The sequence below is a fragment of the Montipora foliosa genome, chromosome 13, assembly GCF_036669935.1.
Source record: "Montipora foliosa isolate CH-2021 chromosome 13, ASM3666993v2, whole genome shotgun sequence".
Lineage (NCBI taxonomy): Eukaryota > Metazoa > Cnidaria > Anthozoa > Scleractinia > Acroporidae > Montipora > Montipora foliosa.
Window position 1 is genome coordinate 40,165,583 of NC_090881.1, and position 12,500 is coordinate 40,178,082.

At 38.7% G+C, this 12,500-nt stretch overlaps 1 protein-coding gene and 1 long non-coding RNA gene across 2 annotated transcripts in view; both read right to left on the bottom strand.

The window, feature by feature from the left end:
- Window positions 1–7,159, bottom strand: part of LOC137982435 (uncharacterized) — a 9,528-nt gene extending 2,369 nt beyond the window's left edge. The window contains exons 1-3 of the long non-coding RNA XR_011118694.1: window positions 5,294–7,159; window positions 4,537–4,610; window positions 1,113–1,215 (exon numbers count right to left, since the gene is read on the bottom strand). This is a non-coding gene — a long non-coding RNA (uncharacterized lncRNA). The remainder of the gene's footprint in view (window positions 1–1,112; window positions 1,216–4,536; window positions 4,611–5,293) is intronic.
- Window positions 7,160–7,228: 69 nt separating this feature from the next.
- LOC137982324 (hemicentin-1-like) overlaps window positions 7,229–12,500 on the bottom strand; it is a 132,533-nt gene continuing 127,261 nt past the window's right edge. Inside the window, exons 24-27 of the mRNA XM_068829400.1 lie at window positions 10,519–10,696; window positions 9,292–9,335; window positions 8,983–9,149; window positions 7,229–8,067 (exon numbers count right to left, since the gene is read on the bottom strand). Of these exons, the coding sequence (XP_068685501.1) occupies window positions 10,644–10,696 (53 nt within the window). The 3' untranslated portion in view covers window positions 7,229–8,067; window positions 8,983–9,149; window positions 9,292–9,335; window positions 10,519–10,643. The remainder of the gene's footprint in view (window positions 8,068–8,982; window positions 9,150–9,291; window positions 9,336–10,518; window positions 10,697–12,500) is intronic.

Consider the following 12,500-nt stretch of genomic DNA (forward strand, 5'->3'; position numbering starts at 1 on the left):
ATAGTGCATTTCCATTATTTTACTCTGTCACCAATCCAAGACCAAAGCAATTCAAGACCACCTTTGCCATGCAAATCCACTTATGTCCAGAATTGACCCTAATGAAATGCACGTCGAATTTTGACTTCCAACACGAAATTTCCCGTTAAGTATAAGCATTTTCTATCTTTTTAAGATAAAAGTTAGGGTTAGCGTCATTTTAAGGTTAGGGTAACTACTGCTGTGTATCTTTATTTGAAGATAAGAGTGTATGGGACACTTTATGATGTTAACTGTCTGCAGTCTTAGACTTGAGTCAGAGTGGTGCTGAAGTTGGGGCGAAGACCAAAGGGACGCTTCATGAGGTTTAATGAAATCGGTGTGCATCTAATTAGGGTCAATCCTGGACATGTATCTGTGCAAGCCATTTGTCTTCTCATGATTATTATTTCAATCACAGACACACTATATTGCCCTTGTTGCTATCAATAGAAATTACATCAACTGATTTGCCAACACCAATTCTACATTTACATGGCACACACCCTTTGAACCCTGAGGTGATGTCTTGTTGCAATCCGGTAGTCTTCCAATTTCCCTTTGCTTTTTCTCACCTCATTATCACCGAGGCTTCTCCAGTATTGGTAAACTGCCCCTTTAACGTGGATCAACCATGTGTTAATTACGGTAAGCTTTCAACAATTCATGCTATATAGAGCATTTTGTTGAGCTGGTTAACTATCTTTAATCTCTTGAATCTCTTCTATATTGGGCGTAAAACCAATACGGAATATTATTTATTTTTCCCATCACCGTGGAATTTTAAACCATCTATAGGCCTTCTCAAAAAAAGGTACAGAACCATGATACAATGTACCATGACTTCTAACAGCTGTAACAGTGGGGAAGAGGAAGATAAGAAAATAACATCCTTTTTACATTGCCAAAAGAATGGAAGCAATAATTGGTGTGAAGATATGGTTTTACTCACAATTCATATGCTCTTTTGTATTCTAAGGAAGGTCAGTTTGACAGACTATTGCCTTCTGTTTTGTTATACCTGACTGACATAGGATTTACAATACCCTGGAGAGGTACTGCACAAAAATGCAATGTGTTAATATGAACTGTACCTTTTATCTCTGCCTTGACCCATTTTTCCTTCCCAAAAATTAATTTCCTCTGATTTCTTTGACAATAATTTCCTCAATCTTCTTGTTCCCTTCATGGTCATATCTCAAGGGTTTAAGACAAAGCAAATCAAATGATTAAAATTAAAATGAACATGCAGGTAAGGTAATTTCCACCTAGGTGGCATCTCTTAGCTAGAGGGTGTCATCATTGGAAGTAAATTTACATATGTAGTACATGTACAGTGCAACGTGCTTTGTAAGATGTATTATGCTTGCTAGAAGTAGAGAATCATTATCATAAACCAAGGTCATGAAATAATATTTTCAAAATGACATTTTAACACAATTGACCAAATTGCTATTTTAACTCTCAAAGAGGGATTAACAGCTCACGCACTACTCTAACTCTGTCAATGAAAGCCAATTGTAAAGTCACAACTCTCTTTGAAATTCAATAACAGATAAAAACTTAAATTGCATAATCTCAGCAATGTAAAATCATGCTTTCAAAATAACATTTTGACATCATTGACAAAAGTGCCACTTTGTCCACTCAAAGGTGGATAAACAGCTTTGGCACAGCCCACTCCAAGATGGGCAGCCTGACTTTTGTCAATGAAAGCCAATTATTGTTAAGTCACAACTCTCGTTGAAACTCAGTGAGCAATATAATTTACATAACCTAACCACAACAAAAATTAATCATACGTTCAAAATGAAATTTGGACATCATTGACAAAAGTGCCATTTTGTCCACTCAAAGATGGATAAAAAGCTTTGGCACAACCCACTCCAAGATGGGCAGCCTGACTTTTGTCAATGAAAGCCAATTATTGTTAAGTCACAACTCTCTTTGAAACTCAGTGAGCAATGTAATTTACATAACCTAACCACAACAAAAATTAATCATACGTTCAAAATGAAATTTGGACATCATTGACAAAAGTGCCATTTTGTCCGCTCAAAGATGGATAAACAGCTTTGGCACAGCCCACTCCAAGATGGGCAGCCTGACTTTTGTCAATGAAAGCCAATTATTGTTAAGTCAAACCTCTCTTTGAAACTCAGTGAGCAATGTAATTTGCATAACCCAACCTCAACGGAATCATACGTTTAAAATGAAATTTGGACATCATTGACAAAAGTGCCATTTTGTCCACTCAAAGATGGATAAACAGCTTTGGCACAGCCCACTCCAAGATGGGCAGCCTGACTTTTGTCAATGAAAGCCAATTATTGTTAAGTCAAACCTCTCTTTGAAACTCAGTGAGCAATGTAATTTGCATAACCCAACCTCAATGGAATCAAACGTTTAAAATGAAATTTGGACATCATTGACAAAAGTGTCATTTTGTCCACTCAAAGATGGATAAACAGCTTTGGCACAGCCCACTCCAAGATGGGCAGCCTGACTTTTGTCAATGAAAGCCAATTATTGTTAAGTCAAACCTCTCTTTGAAACTCAGTGAGCAATGTAATTTGCATAACCCAACCTCAACGGAATCATACATTTAAAATGAAATTTGGACATCATTGACAAAAGTGCCATTTTGTCCACTCAAAGATGGATAAACAGCTTTGGCACAGCCCACTCCAAGATGGGCAGCCTGACTTTTGTCAATGAAAGCCAGTTATTGTTAAGTCAAACCTCTCTTTGAAACTCAGTGAGCAATGTAATTTGCATAACCCAACCTCAACGGAATCATACGTTTAAAATGAAATTTGGACATCATTGACAAAAGTGCCATTTTGTCCACTGAAAGATGGATAAACAGCTTTGGCACAGCCCACTCCAAGATGGGCAGCCTGACTTTTGTCAATGAAAGCCAATTATTGTTAAGTCACAACTCTCGTTGAAACTCAGTGAGCAATGTAATTTACATAACCTAACCACAACAAAAATTAATCATATGTTCAAAATGACATTTGGACATCATTGACAAAAGTGCCATTTTGTCCACTCAAAGATGGATAAACAGCTTTGGCACAGCCCACTCCAAGATAGGCAGCCTGACGTTTGTCAATGAAAGCCAATTATTGTTAAGTCAAACCTCTATTGGAAACTCAGTGAGCAATGTAATTTGCATAACCCAGCCTCAACGGAATCATGCGTTTAAAATGAAATTTGGACATCATTGACAAAAGTGCCATTTTGTCCACTCAAAGATGGATAAACAGCTTTGGCACAGCCCACTCCAAGATGGGCAGCCTGACTTTTGTCAATGAAAGCCAATTATTGTTAAGTCACAACTCTCTTTGAAAGTCAGTGAGCAATGTAATTTACATAACCTAACCACAACAAAAATTAATCATACGTTCAAAATGAAATTTGGACATCATTGACAAAAGTGCCATTTTGTCCACTCAAAGACGGATAAAAAGCTTTGGCACAGCCCACGCAGAGATGGGCAGCCTGACTTTTGTCAATGAAAGCCAATTATTGTTAAGTCAAACCTCTCTTGGAAACTCAGTTGCCAATATACTGTACTGTAATTGGCATAGCCTAACCTCAAGGAAATCCTACTTCATTGACAAAAGTGCCATTTTGTCCACTCAAAGATGGATAAGCAGCTTTTGCACAGCCCACTCTAAGATAAGCGGCCCGACTTTTGTCAATGAAAGCCAATTGTTAAGTCACAACTCTCTTTGAAACTCTCTATACATCGTACAATTTGCATGACCTAATGAATAAATTCATGAGATATTTTCACTTTGAAAATTGCACAGCATTGACGAAAGTGTTATTTTGTTGTCTGGGAGATATATTATGCAGCTTTAGCACAGCCCACCCAAAGAAATTTGGGACTACTTATACCACAATGAGAAAGAGAGAGAGGTGTATTTAATTACAGTTATTTCCAATACGGTTGCCTCCTCATACAAGAATAATTATTATCATCCGGAAGTGGTCAGACAAAAAAAAGGAAAGAAAAACCAAAAAAGAAAGAGCTGAGAATTCCACTAACAATAGTCCAGGACAGCTGTATGTGACATACAAAAATTTGGTTTTATCAACGGAGTTGACAAAGTAAATTGGCCACCGTACAGAGATTCTAAAAGCTGACGTTTCGAGCGTTAGCCCTTCGTCATAGTTTCTTTAAAAACTACCCCCTTCATTCATTTGTATGTGACATAGTGGAGATAGAAATTGGTACAAATGAGTATTCATGTTTGCATCGGCTTCTGCAAGATGGTGAACATTGGTTCCCACCACGGTTTATTTCTGAAAGATTACTGTATTTGTGATTTTGTATAGCATAGACAAGGGAGCATCCGCTGTGTTGCTCTTGGGTCTTCCACGTGATCATTAGCTCCTTCACCATTTGATAGTAGCGGACGACAGTAATATCAACATTTGCTTCATTACTACCAGCCTTTTTAACCGGGCAGTAGTTTAAAAAATATTTAATAAATATTTACCAACCTGGCACTTGTCAGAAAGCCTGCAAAATCCTCCCTCTGTTTCCTCAATTCTCTGTAGGTCTTTCTGACAGCGTCCTTTTAAATAAATGCAACAAGAAAATCACCATTGTTGGCTTTCTCGAGATCTCAGTCATTTTAAGTAAGTAAGTGTCCACCATACCTTTAAGTGAATGAGAGGTGCAGGAGTCCCATAGATTCTAACCACTTTTGAAGGAAAATAGGGAGTGTTTTTTAGCTTCAAAGGCGCGAGCCTCGAGGGAGGAATGGGAGAATGCCGCCCAGGAAATTTTTCAAATTTAGTTTCTCCTAAGCGGCATCTCCTGCATTAGCCTGGGAGCAAGCTCTCCTGCGGGGTGGATGGCCCACCACGAAACGCGTAGGAGATTAAAAAGAGTCATACAAGTACTTGTTCGCAGAAATGCTACAAACTGGCTTAACTTTAAATAGGAACACATGTAACTCTAAACCTCAACATACATATATAAACTTTGCCGCAGAAGAACTAAGGTGACATCTTCGTTCACAATTCTTATGAAAATACATTAATTTCACAATCGCTGTATTAAACTCTTACTCGGTAAGATTTTTCTCGGTACAGTACTGTAATCATAATGTAACAATAAACTTTCTTGGTAAAACTATATATTGATTACAACGCATGCAGTTACAAGTTTTGTACGAAGGACTCTGTGGAGTTCACTTAATTTGACCGAGACTGAAAACAATAAGAATGCAGCAAACTACAATTCAGTACTTACGGAACAACTTGGATCAACCGACGAGCGCTGTTTGGAACTGAAGAGACTCTTCGATTTGCACATTGCGTCCAAACGATCGTTAAGCTCTCAGTTCAGCCAGCTCTTTCAAAACGGCTTCCATGGGATTTGGGGTCACTTCTTGCTGTACTTGAGCATTGCTAGTACTTGGGCAACCTTCCCGTGAAACCATTTTATCTTTTGCCGAAACCGAAGGACTTCAAGAGAACGACCGAAGAGCGAAATAGCAAGATTCAAAAGGCGCGCAATTATAATTGACCTTGGTTCAAAAACGAGGCAATCATGCGCAGTAAGGACAAAATGGGACAAGGTTTCAAAGGTCAATAAACTGATCCTCGTGTCGAAGTGAAGACTAAGTGAATGTGGAAGTTACAGTTTAAGCGAAGCAATATTGGTGTTCTTCAGATAGCGTTTCGAGAAGATTGTATCATTTTCATTTGGCGATTAATTGCCATAAATAAGAAGCATCAGAACATTGACACTATAATCGTGTGTCCTCTTTATTTGACTCCGATATATCTTTTTGCGGCCCAGTATTACTCCGTCTGTATTTTTGCATTTCAATTGAAACTTGGAAAGATATTTGCGAGGCTTGTAGAAGCTGCAAGTATTACAAATGATTTCATTCTCGGTAACCCCTGGGAAGCCAGCCAGGACGGGACGACCTTTGCCAGTCCTGATAATGCTAGTGATTCCTTCGTCCGGTTTTGACTAACTGCCCCTGGGTCTCCCATGTCAAAGGTTTTTGAAACAAAGATCAAGGAGACACTATAAAGTAGAACTTTGTTATACCTTGTTGAAAATGTTAATGTTTGTAACTGACTTGTAATATATACGTGTGGGTGGTTCTTTAGGAAGTTTTGGCTAACGTTTGGGTTAATTCTTAAGCCTTCATCAGTTATAAGTAGGGTTGATGTTGTAACGCGTGATTTAAAACAACGTTGCGCGAGCGGTATACGCGTGACTCCAAAGTTATTTACTGAATTCAGCCCACCCTTTACATTTGAGGGTCATTGACTAGGAAGATGGGAGTAATTTTATCACATCATATACCCCTAGGCGTCACGTGAATTTGCATGATGCAAAACAATTGTCCAGGTATTGTTTAGAGCGCAAATTCAGTTGTAAACCTGTACGCTGAACTGGCGCCATTTCATTTTGCCGAAAGAGGAAAGCCCCTTGGAAAAGATCTCGATTTTCTGAGCGAATCCGTTTTGCGGAAACACTAATGAAACACCCGTACGCGTTTCAGTCAGCGGAAACGCTGCGGAAACGCGAAACATTATGATCGTTTTTCTCTATCGAGTTTCCCGTTGTATCCGCCCTGCGGAAACATAACGGAAAGTTGAAGTATCGTGTTTCCGTCATTTTTCCGAATGACGGAAACTCCTTATTTCACCCTGTGAATGCAATGCAAACTATCTGTAACTCATGTACTTCAGTGCGCCCAACAACTTTGGCTTGAACTTAAAGTACAGTCGGGAATATCGAGGCTTGCTAAAACTTAATGGGGTATTTCATCATCTCCTATACTTGATAAAATAGGATCTTTCGCAGTGCACGTTTCGTCTTGCTTGAATTTCGAGGTTAAAGAGATCAATCTTGTGGTGAGGCAACTGAGGACATCATTAGCAACTTTAAATTCGCAATCCAAAAGTGCCACTGAAAACGTCTACGTCAATTTAAGGAAATCATTGTCGGAAAATAAGATAAATAGTGATACAACACTGCCGCTCGAATTGTAAACAAGACTTAAAAAAAAAAAAATCTGACCCCAGTGAGGGCGTATTATCGTTGATTATGTTATTCTCTACTTGCACAAATCCCAAAATATACCTCTTTAACCCCCCAAAATTTTGCATAATCATTTTTTGAAATTTCTCCTGGGACATAAAGATGTCCGAAGAGAAACCGAAAACAATGCCTATGCAAACTTTTTAGGGGGTTAAAGAGGTGTATTATGGGATTTGTGCAAGTAGAGAATATACATATTTATTAAATTCTCAACCTCGCTCATTGCATTTCTCGTGCTTTGATTGGTTTAATCAATCACGATTATCAGCTCATATACCTTAGTTTGACGTTATATGGAAAATGATTGCGATAAGCGTTGCTAAACTAAAATTATTTTTCACAGGAAAGCAAAATTCTTCACTAAATAAGGCAAAAAAAAAAACGTTATTGAGGAAAGTTTTGATCAATTCCGAAGTTTAGATGTAAGCCAAAAGGTAAGAGATGTTTTTTGTGGTGCGCCTGCGTCTGTCTAACCACCAGTAATTGTACAACATCGTATCTTCATCAAGTTTTTTTCAATTTCGCTCGGATTTTCTCGCTTTTTTCTTTCGTATTCTAAGCGCGCTTGTTGGATATGAGAGTGGTTGTAGCTATTATTTACTATCTCATATCCAACGCGGGCTCATGAAATAATTGTTAAATGTATGTATACGTATACATAGACAAATATTATGATTGTTTGATTCCGCTGATTATGTTGTATACGTCACGATATAAGTGGCCACTCAGATGGACTGGACCGACTACATATATGGCTCCATAAACGAACAGTTCCTTCTTTTAATAATTCAACTACTAAAACTACATAGAGTTCTATTCCTTCGTGGTTCTGATTCAGCACACGGCCCCACTCTTGACCTTAAAATCTTGATGTACAGTAAGGACTTTAGCCATGGACCATTTGTTTCTGGATATACTGTTAGAACTTCCAAAGTGTCTTGAGAACAGGAGAGGAGAAATAACTTGAAAAAATAAAACAAAAAGTGTGTGGATAACTTCTACCTTTCGTCTATTACCAGCACTTAAAATTGATATTCCTAATTCAATAGACATCCCTTGAAACAAATGAAAGTCAATAAATCTCGTCATCATAACAAATGACTTTGGATATTATACAAGGGAATAGACCATTTTCAATATATTAAAATTCAGTCCTAAAGAAAGGTATCATCTCGAGGCTCTGGGTCATAAATATAAGGACTTGTATGAGTTTATTCCCCAGAGCCTCGAGATGATGCCTTTTGTTTAGGACTGAATTTTAATATATCGAAAGTGGGCTATTCACCGCACAAGTTACACAGACAGCACACCACCCCACCCCATCCCCCCTTCCCTGTTTTAATGCAATTTCACACAGCAAAGCTCTGTGTAAAGTCGTTATTACAACAGACAGATGATTACAAACTCAGCTAACTTTTCCAGTCACAAGAAACAAAAACTCGAGACAAAAAACGCGAAAGTGAATAGATTTGTTTTCCCGCGATATAAGCAAGAATATTTGATGTATGGTAAATTTCACCGGACCATTTGAGAATTACTGGGTGAGCCAGAAAAGAACCAGACAACTATTTTCTTTTCAGCCATTGGAACATGGAATACTACCTTTATGCTCTGATTCCAGCTGTAAGGGCTGAATAGTTGTGTTGATGGCTCTCTTTTATTAAAAGATATACACACTCGTTGACAACAAATGATTAAACGCCCTACTAAGGCTATTCCTAGGCAAAATATTTTCTCTTCACTCCTTTTTTCTTCAAAATTCGTTTGGCACGAAAATTTGCCAAGTGAAAAGAGTCTAATGATGTTTCACAATGCACTGAACTCCGAAAAGGGTTGCACGCCTAAAAGTAGAAGGTTTACATGCCTTTGCCGCTAACCTGTGACCGTGAGTCATTGAGTGTGATTCCAGGTCTCTGTCTATGTAACTAACCATTAGTGTTGCTCATTGTCCATTACCCTACGCTGGCATATCCATTTCCATCACGCTTCTTTCCCATTGTGTCGTCTCTCTTGAACTGCCATTGTTGAGTGCTCCAAGGAAAGACTAAAGAAGAAGCATCAAAAAATAAGACTATGAAACACACCCAAAAAACGTGTAACAAAAGCAATGAAAGACAAGACCCATTGTTATTGGACACAAAGGGCAATGAAACTAATCCAGATTACATAAGATCAACCACTCTCACCAAGAAAACCTAGCCTTATGGGTCCTCCCTTTGAGAATATTCACCTAAAAGTGGAAACAATGGTATCTGTCAACAAAAGTTACACCCAGTGGTCGAGAGGTAGGGAGCATTTTGCCTGCGAACAACTTCTTCTCTTTGGTAAAGTTTGACAAATTGTGCAATGTCAAAATCCAAGTAATTATGGCGTCCCTTAGCTAAACTGCAGAATAATTATCCGGCCACTTATTTACATATGAATGTGTGTATTATTATGTGCCTTGTTCTTTAAGAACCAGCCGAGGGAAACAATGAGATTCGAGGGAAACAAAATGAAGTGCTTCCTGAGGGACCAGTCATTAAGTGATGTGTTATATAGCACAAAAAGCAAAACGTGCAACGGCAACAGAAACGCGGTCGTCAGTCAACATTCGCGGATAGCAGTGCACTGTTACCCTCTGACGTCATAGATTTTGCTCTGTTGCCCGATCAGAGATTTTTGGCGGGAAACAGTTTTCTGCTAGATGTCAAATGACCTCCAAGTAAGCAATGAGAGCGCGCACTGCTGGGGGAAAATTCAGCTATATAACAACAACAGTCATTCCCATCCCTTGACTTTAAACACAACACCATTTATACGAGGAAATTGAAGCAAAGATCTCAGAACAAGCCAACAGTGAGCCTGTTCGCAGCATCATATGACAAGGTTCGAGGGGGTTTTTCGAAAAAGGCGAGTGCCACTGTGTCAGCTGCAAATGCCATGCTAAGTTGCTCCTTTCAATTCATTCACGCCTAATTTCTAAATGGCGGCAATTTTAGTATCTTTTTTTTGTTTTGGTTTAATCTGAGATTAAAAACGCGGTACCGATGGAGACATTGAGTGAAAAATATAAAAATGGTATTAGAAACGAGGCCATTTGCATTGGAAAAAAGCAGTATGAGAAATTTGGCATGTAGGCGTCCTGAGAATTATCACGCATGCCAAATACCTTATCATGTTTTATCATAAGTTCAAGAAATGGGCTGCCGCCGTGGTGAGAGCACTCGCCTCCACGAATGTGGCTGGGTTCGTTTCCCAGACTCGGTGTCATATGTGGGTTGAGTTTGCTGGTTCTCTACTCTGCTCCGAGAGGTTTTTATCGGGGACTCCGGTTTTCCCCTCTCTATAAAAGCCAATATTTGATTTGATTTGAGTTAATTGCATTAGTGTCCTTAATTAGTGCTCTTGTGCTAAAACCATTGACACTTAACTAAACTGTACATCTTTTTTGGTTGAGCTGCTGAAAACTGCTTTACGACGCTTGCCGAGCCAGTACCATTTTGGAGGGATCCTTGGTCAGTAGCATTCTTCTTCTGTAAGCTTCAAGCAACGATGGCTATGAGAAGACCACCACCACTACTGCTACAATGATCAAGGAAATCAGAGCACCTGCAGTTGCAAAACAGCAAGCAAGAACAATAACAGATAACAGAAGTTAATATTTAATAGAATATTACAGTGCATGAACTCTCCACTGTTTGAAAACAGGCCACCTAACATTACCCAGAAAATTTGTTAGCCTCTGACAGGATCAGAACCCATAAAGGCCTATAGAAGCTTTGATTTAATTAACCTTCTCATTCCCACGATCGAAACGTTGATTCTCCCAAATAGTGCCATAGTGTTCTTTGTTACGTAGTCATGGGAATTTGGTGTTATATCGAGCTCACAGCTCGTAAGCTGATAAAAATCTTCATTTCAATATATCTGTCGAAGTGACATTTCATACAAATTGTGAGGTGAATTTACATGATTTCAGTCCTGGCACTCAAAGGATTTTAATACCTCACGGACTCTCAGAGAAGCAAAGGATGACTACTGGGTTCATATTATAGTTATTTTAGTTCAATGAGAAGTAGGCTTTCGCGTTGCAAATGCTGGTTTCGTGAATTGCGGTACAGTTTAGGATAGCGATGTGCGGTAATACGCAATGTCATATTAAAAGGTAAAAAAAGGCACGAGCCCATAGCGTGAGTGCAATTTGTAGCCTTTGAACAACTTTTACGAGACAGTGCTTATTTATTCCAAATTGCTCGAGAAAAAGCTTGTGATTACTTATTAATAATATTTATATAAAAAATTCGTAATTCGTAAAAAGAGACGCACGCGTATCAGGCAGTCACAAAAATATCGCCATCCGAGGCCCTTTTTTGCACTGAATTACCTTTCTTCTGCAGTGTGTTACCTGGAAAATGCAATTCTGTTAGCCAATTACAATGGAGAAATTCTTCCATGCATGTTATTAACAGGTAAAATTCCTTTTTGACAAATATATATCTACCTTGCTTGCAATCTGGTACTCCAAAATTTCAACTGCGTTCTTCTTTTTGTTCTGTATCTGTATATGGCTACTTTTAAAAACGTACTTAACCTGATCTGCAAATCTTTAATTAGATTGAAAAGTGAGACCTAAGATCTTATGTCAGCTGAGCTGACTAATGCTATGAATGGGATTAGACAGGCTGAGTCGCTTTGTTGCCGATTACTACAACAAATGGACTCAGGCAAAGGGAGGGGAAGGGGGGGGGGGGGAGGGGGTGGTGGAGATGGGCTATTTGGGCGTAATGCCACTAAATACTTGCAAGTTAATTTCTCCCAAAACTTTTGTCCAAAATTGCTACGTGCTTGTTACATTTTGAAATGTAACAACCAATGCAGTTGTTATTCTCCTACTACTACTACTACTACTACTACTACTGCTACTACTACTACTACTACTACTGTGTTTCAAGGATAAGCACAATCTTTGTTAACGGAAATGCAGTAATGTTTCATCATCTAAATGTTTACTGATGCAAACGGATGTATGGGGTTTCTTTCGAGGCCAAGTGTTGAAGTGAACTAGTAGAACTAGGACACCTACAGTGCCATAGACACTACCCTTATTGGCCATTTTTTAGTTCAAATTCTGAACCCTTTCCTCTAGTGATAACTGGGCTCAAAAATTCTGCATCCTTTCCTTCAAAAAGTGGACAGAAATGCTGAACCCTTTTCTTTAGTGTTAGATGGGATCAAGAATTCTGAAACCTTTTCTTGAACGATACAGGGTAAAAAATTCTGAACCCTTTACTCGAATGATAAAGAGTCAAAAAATCCGAACCCTTTTCATGAATGCTAAAGAGTCAGATTTTATGAACTCTTTTCTTCAATGATACAGGGGCAGAAATTCTGAACCCTTTTCTACAATGATACA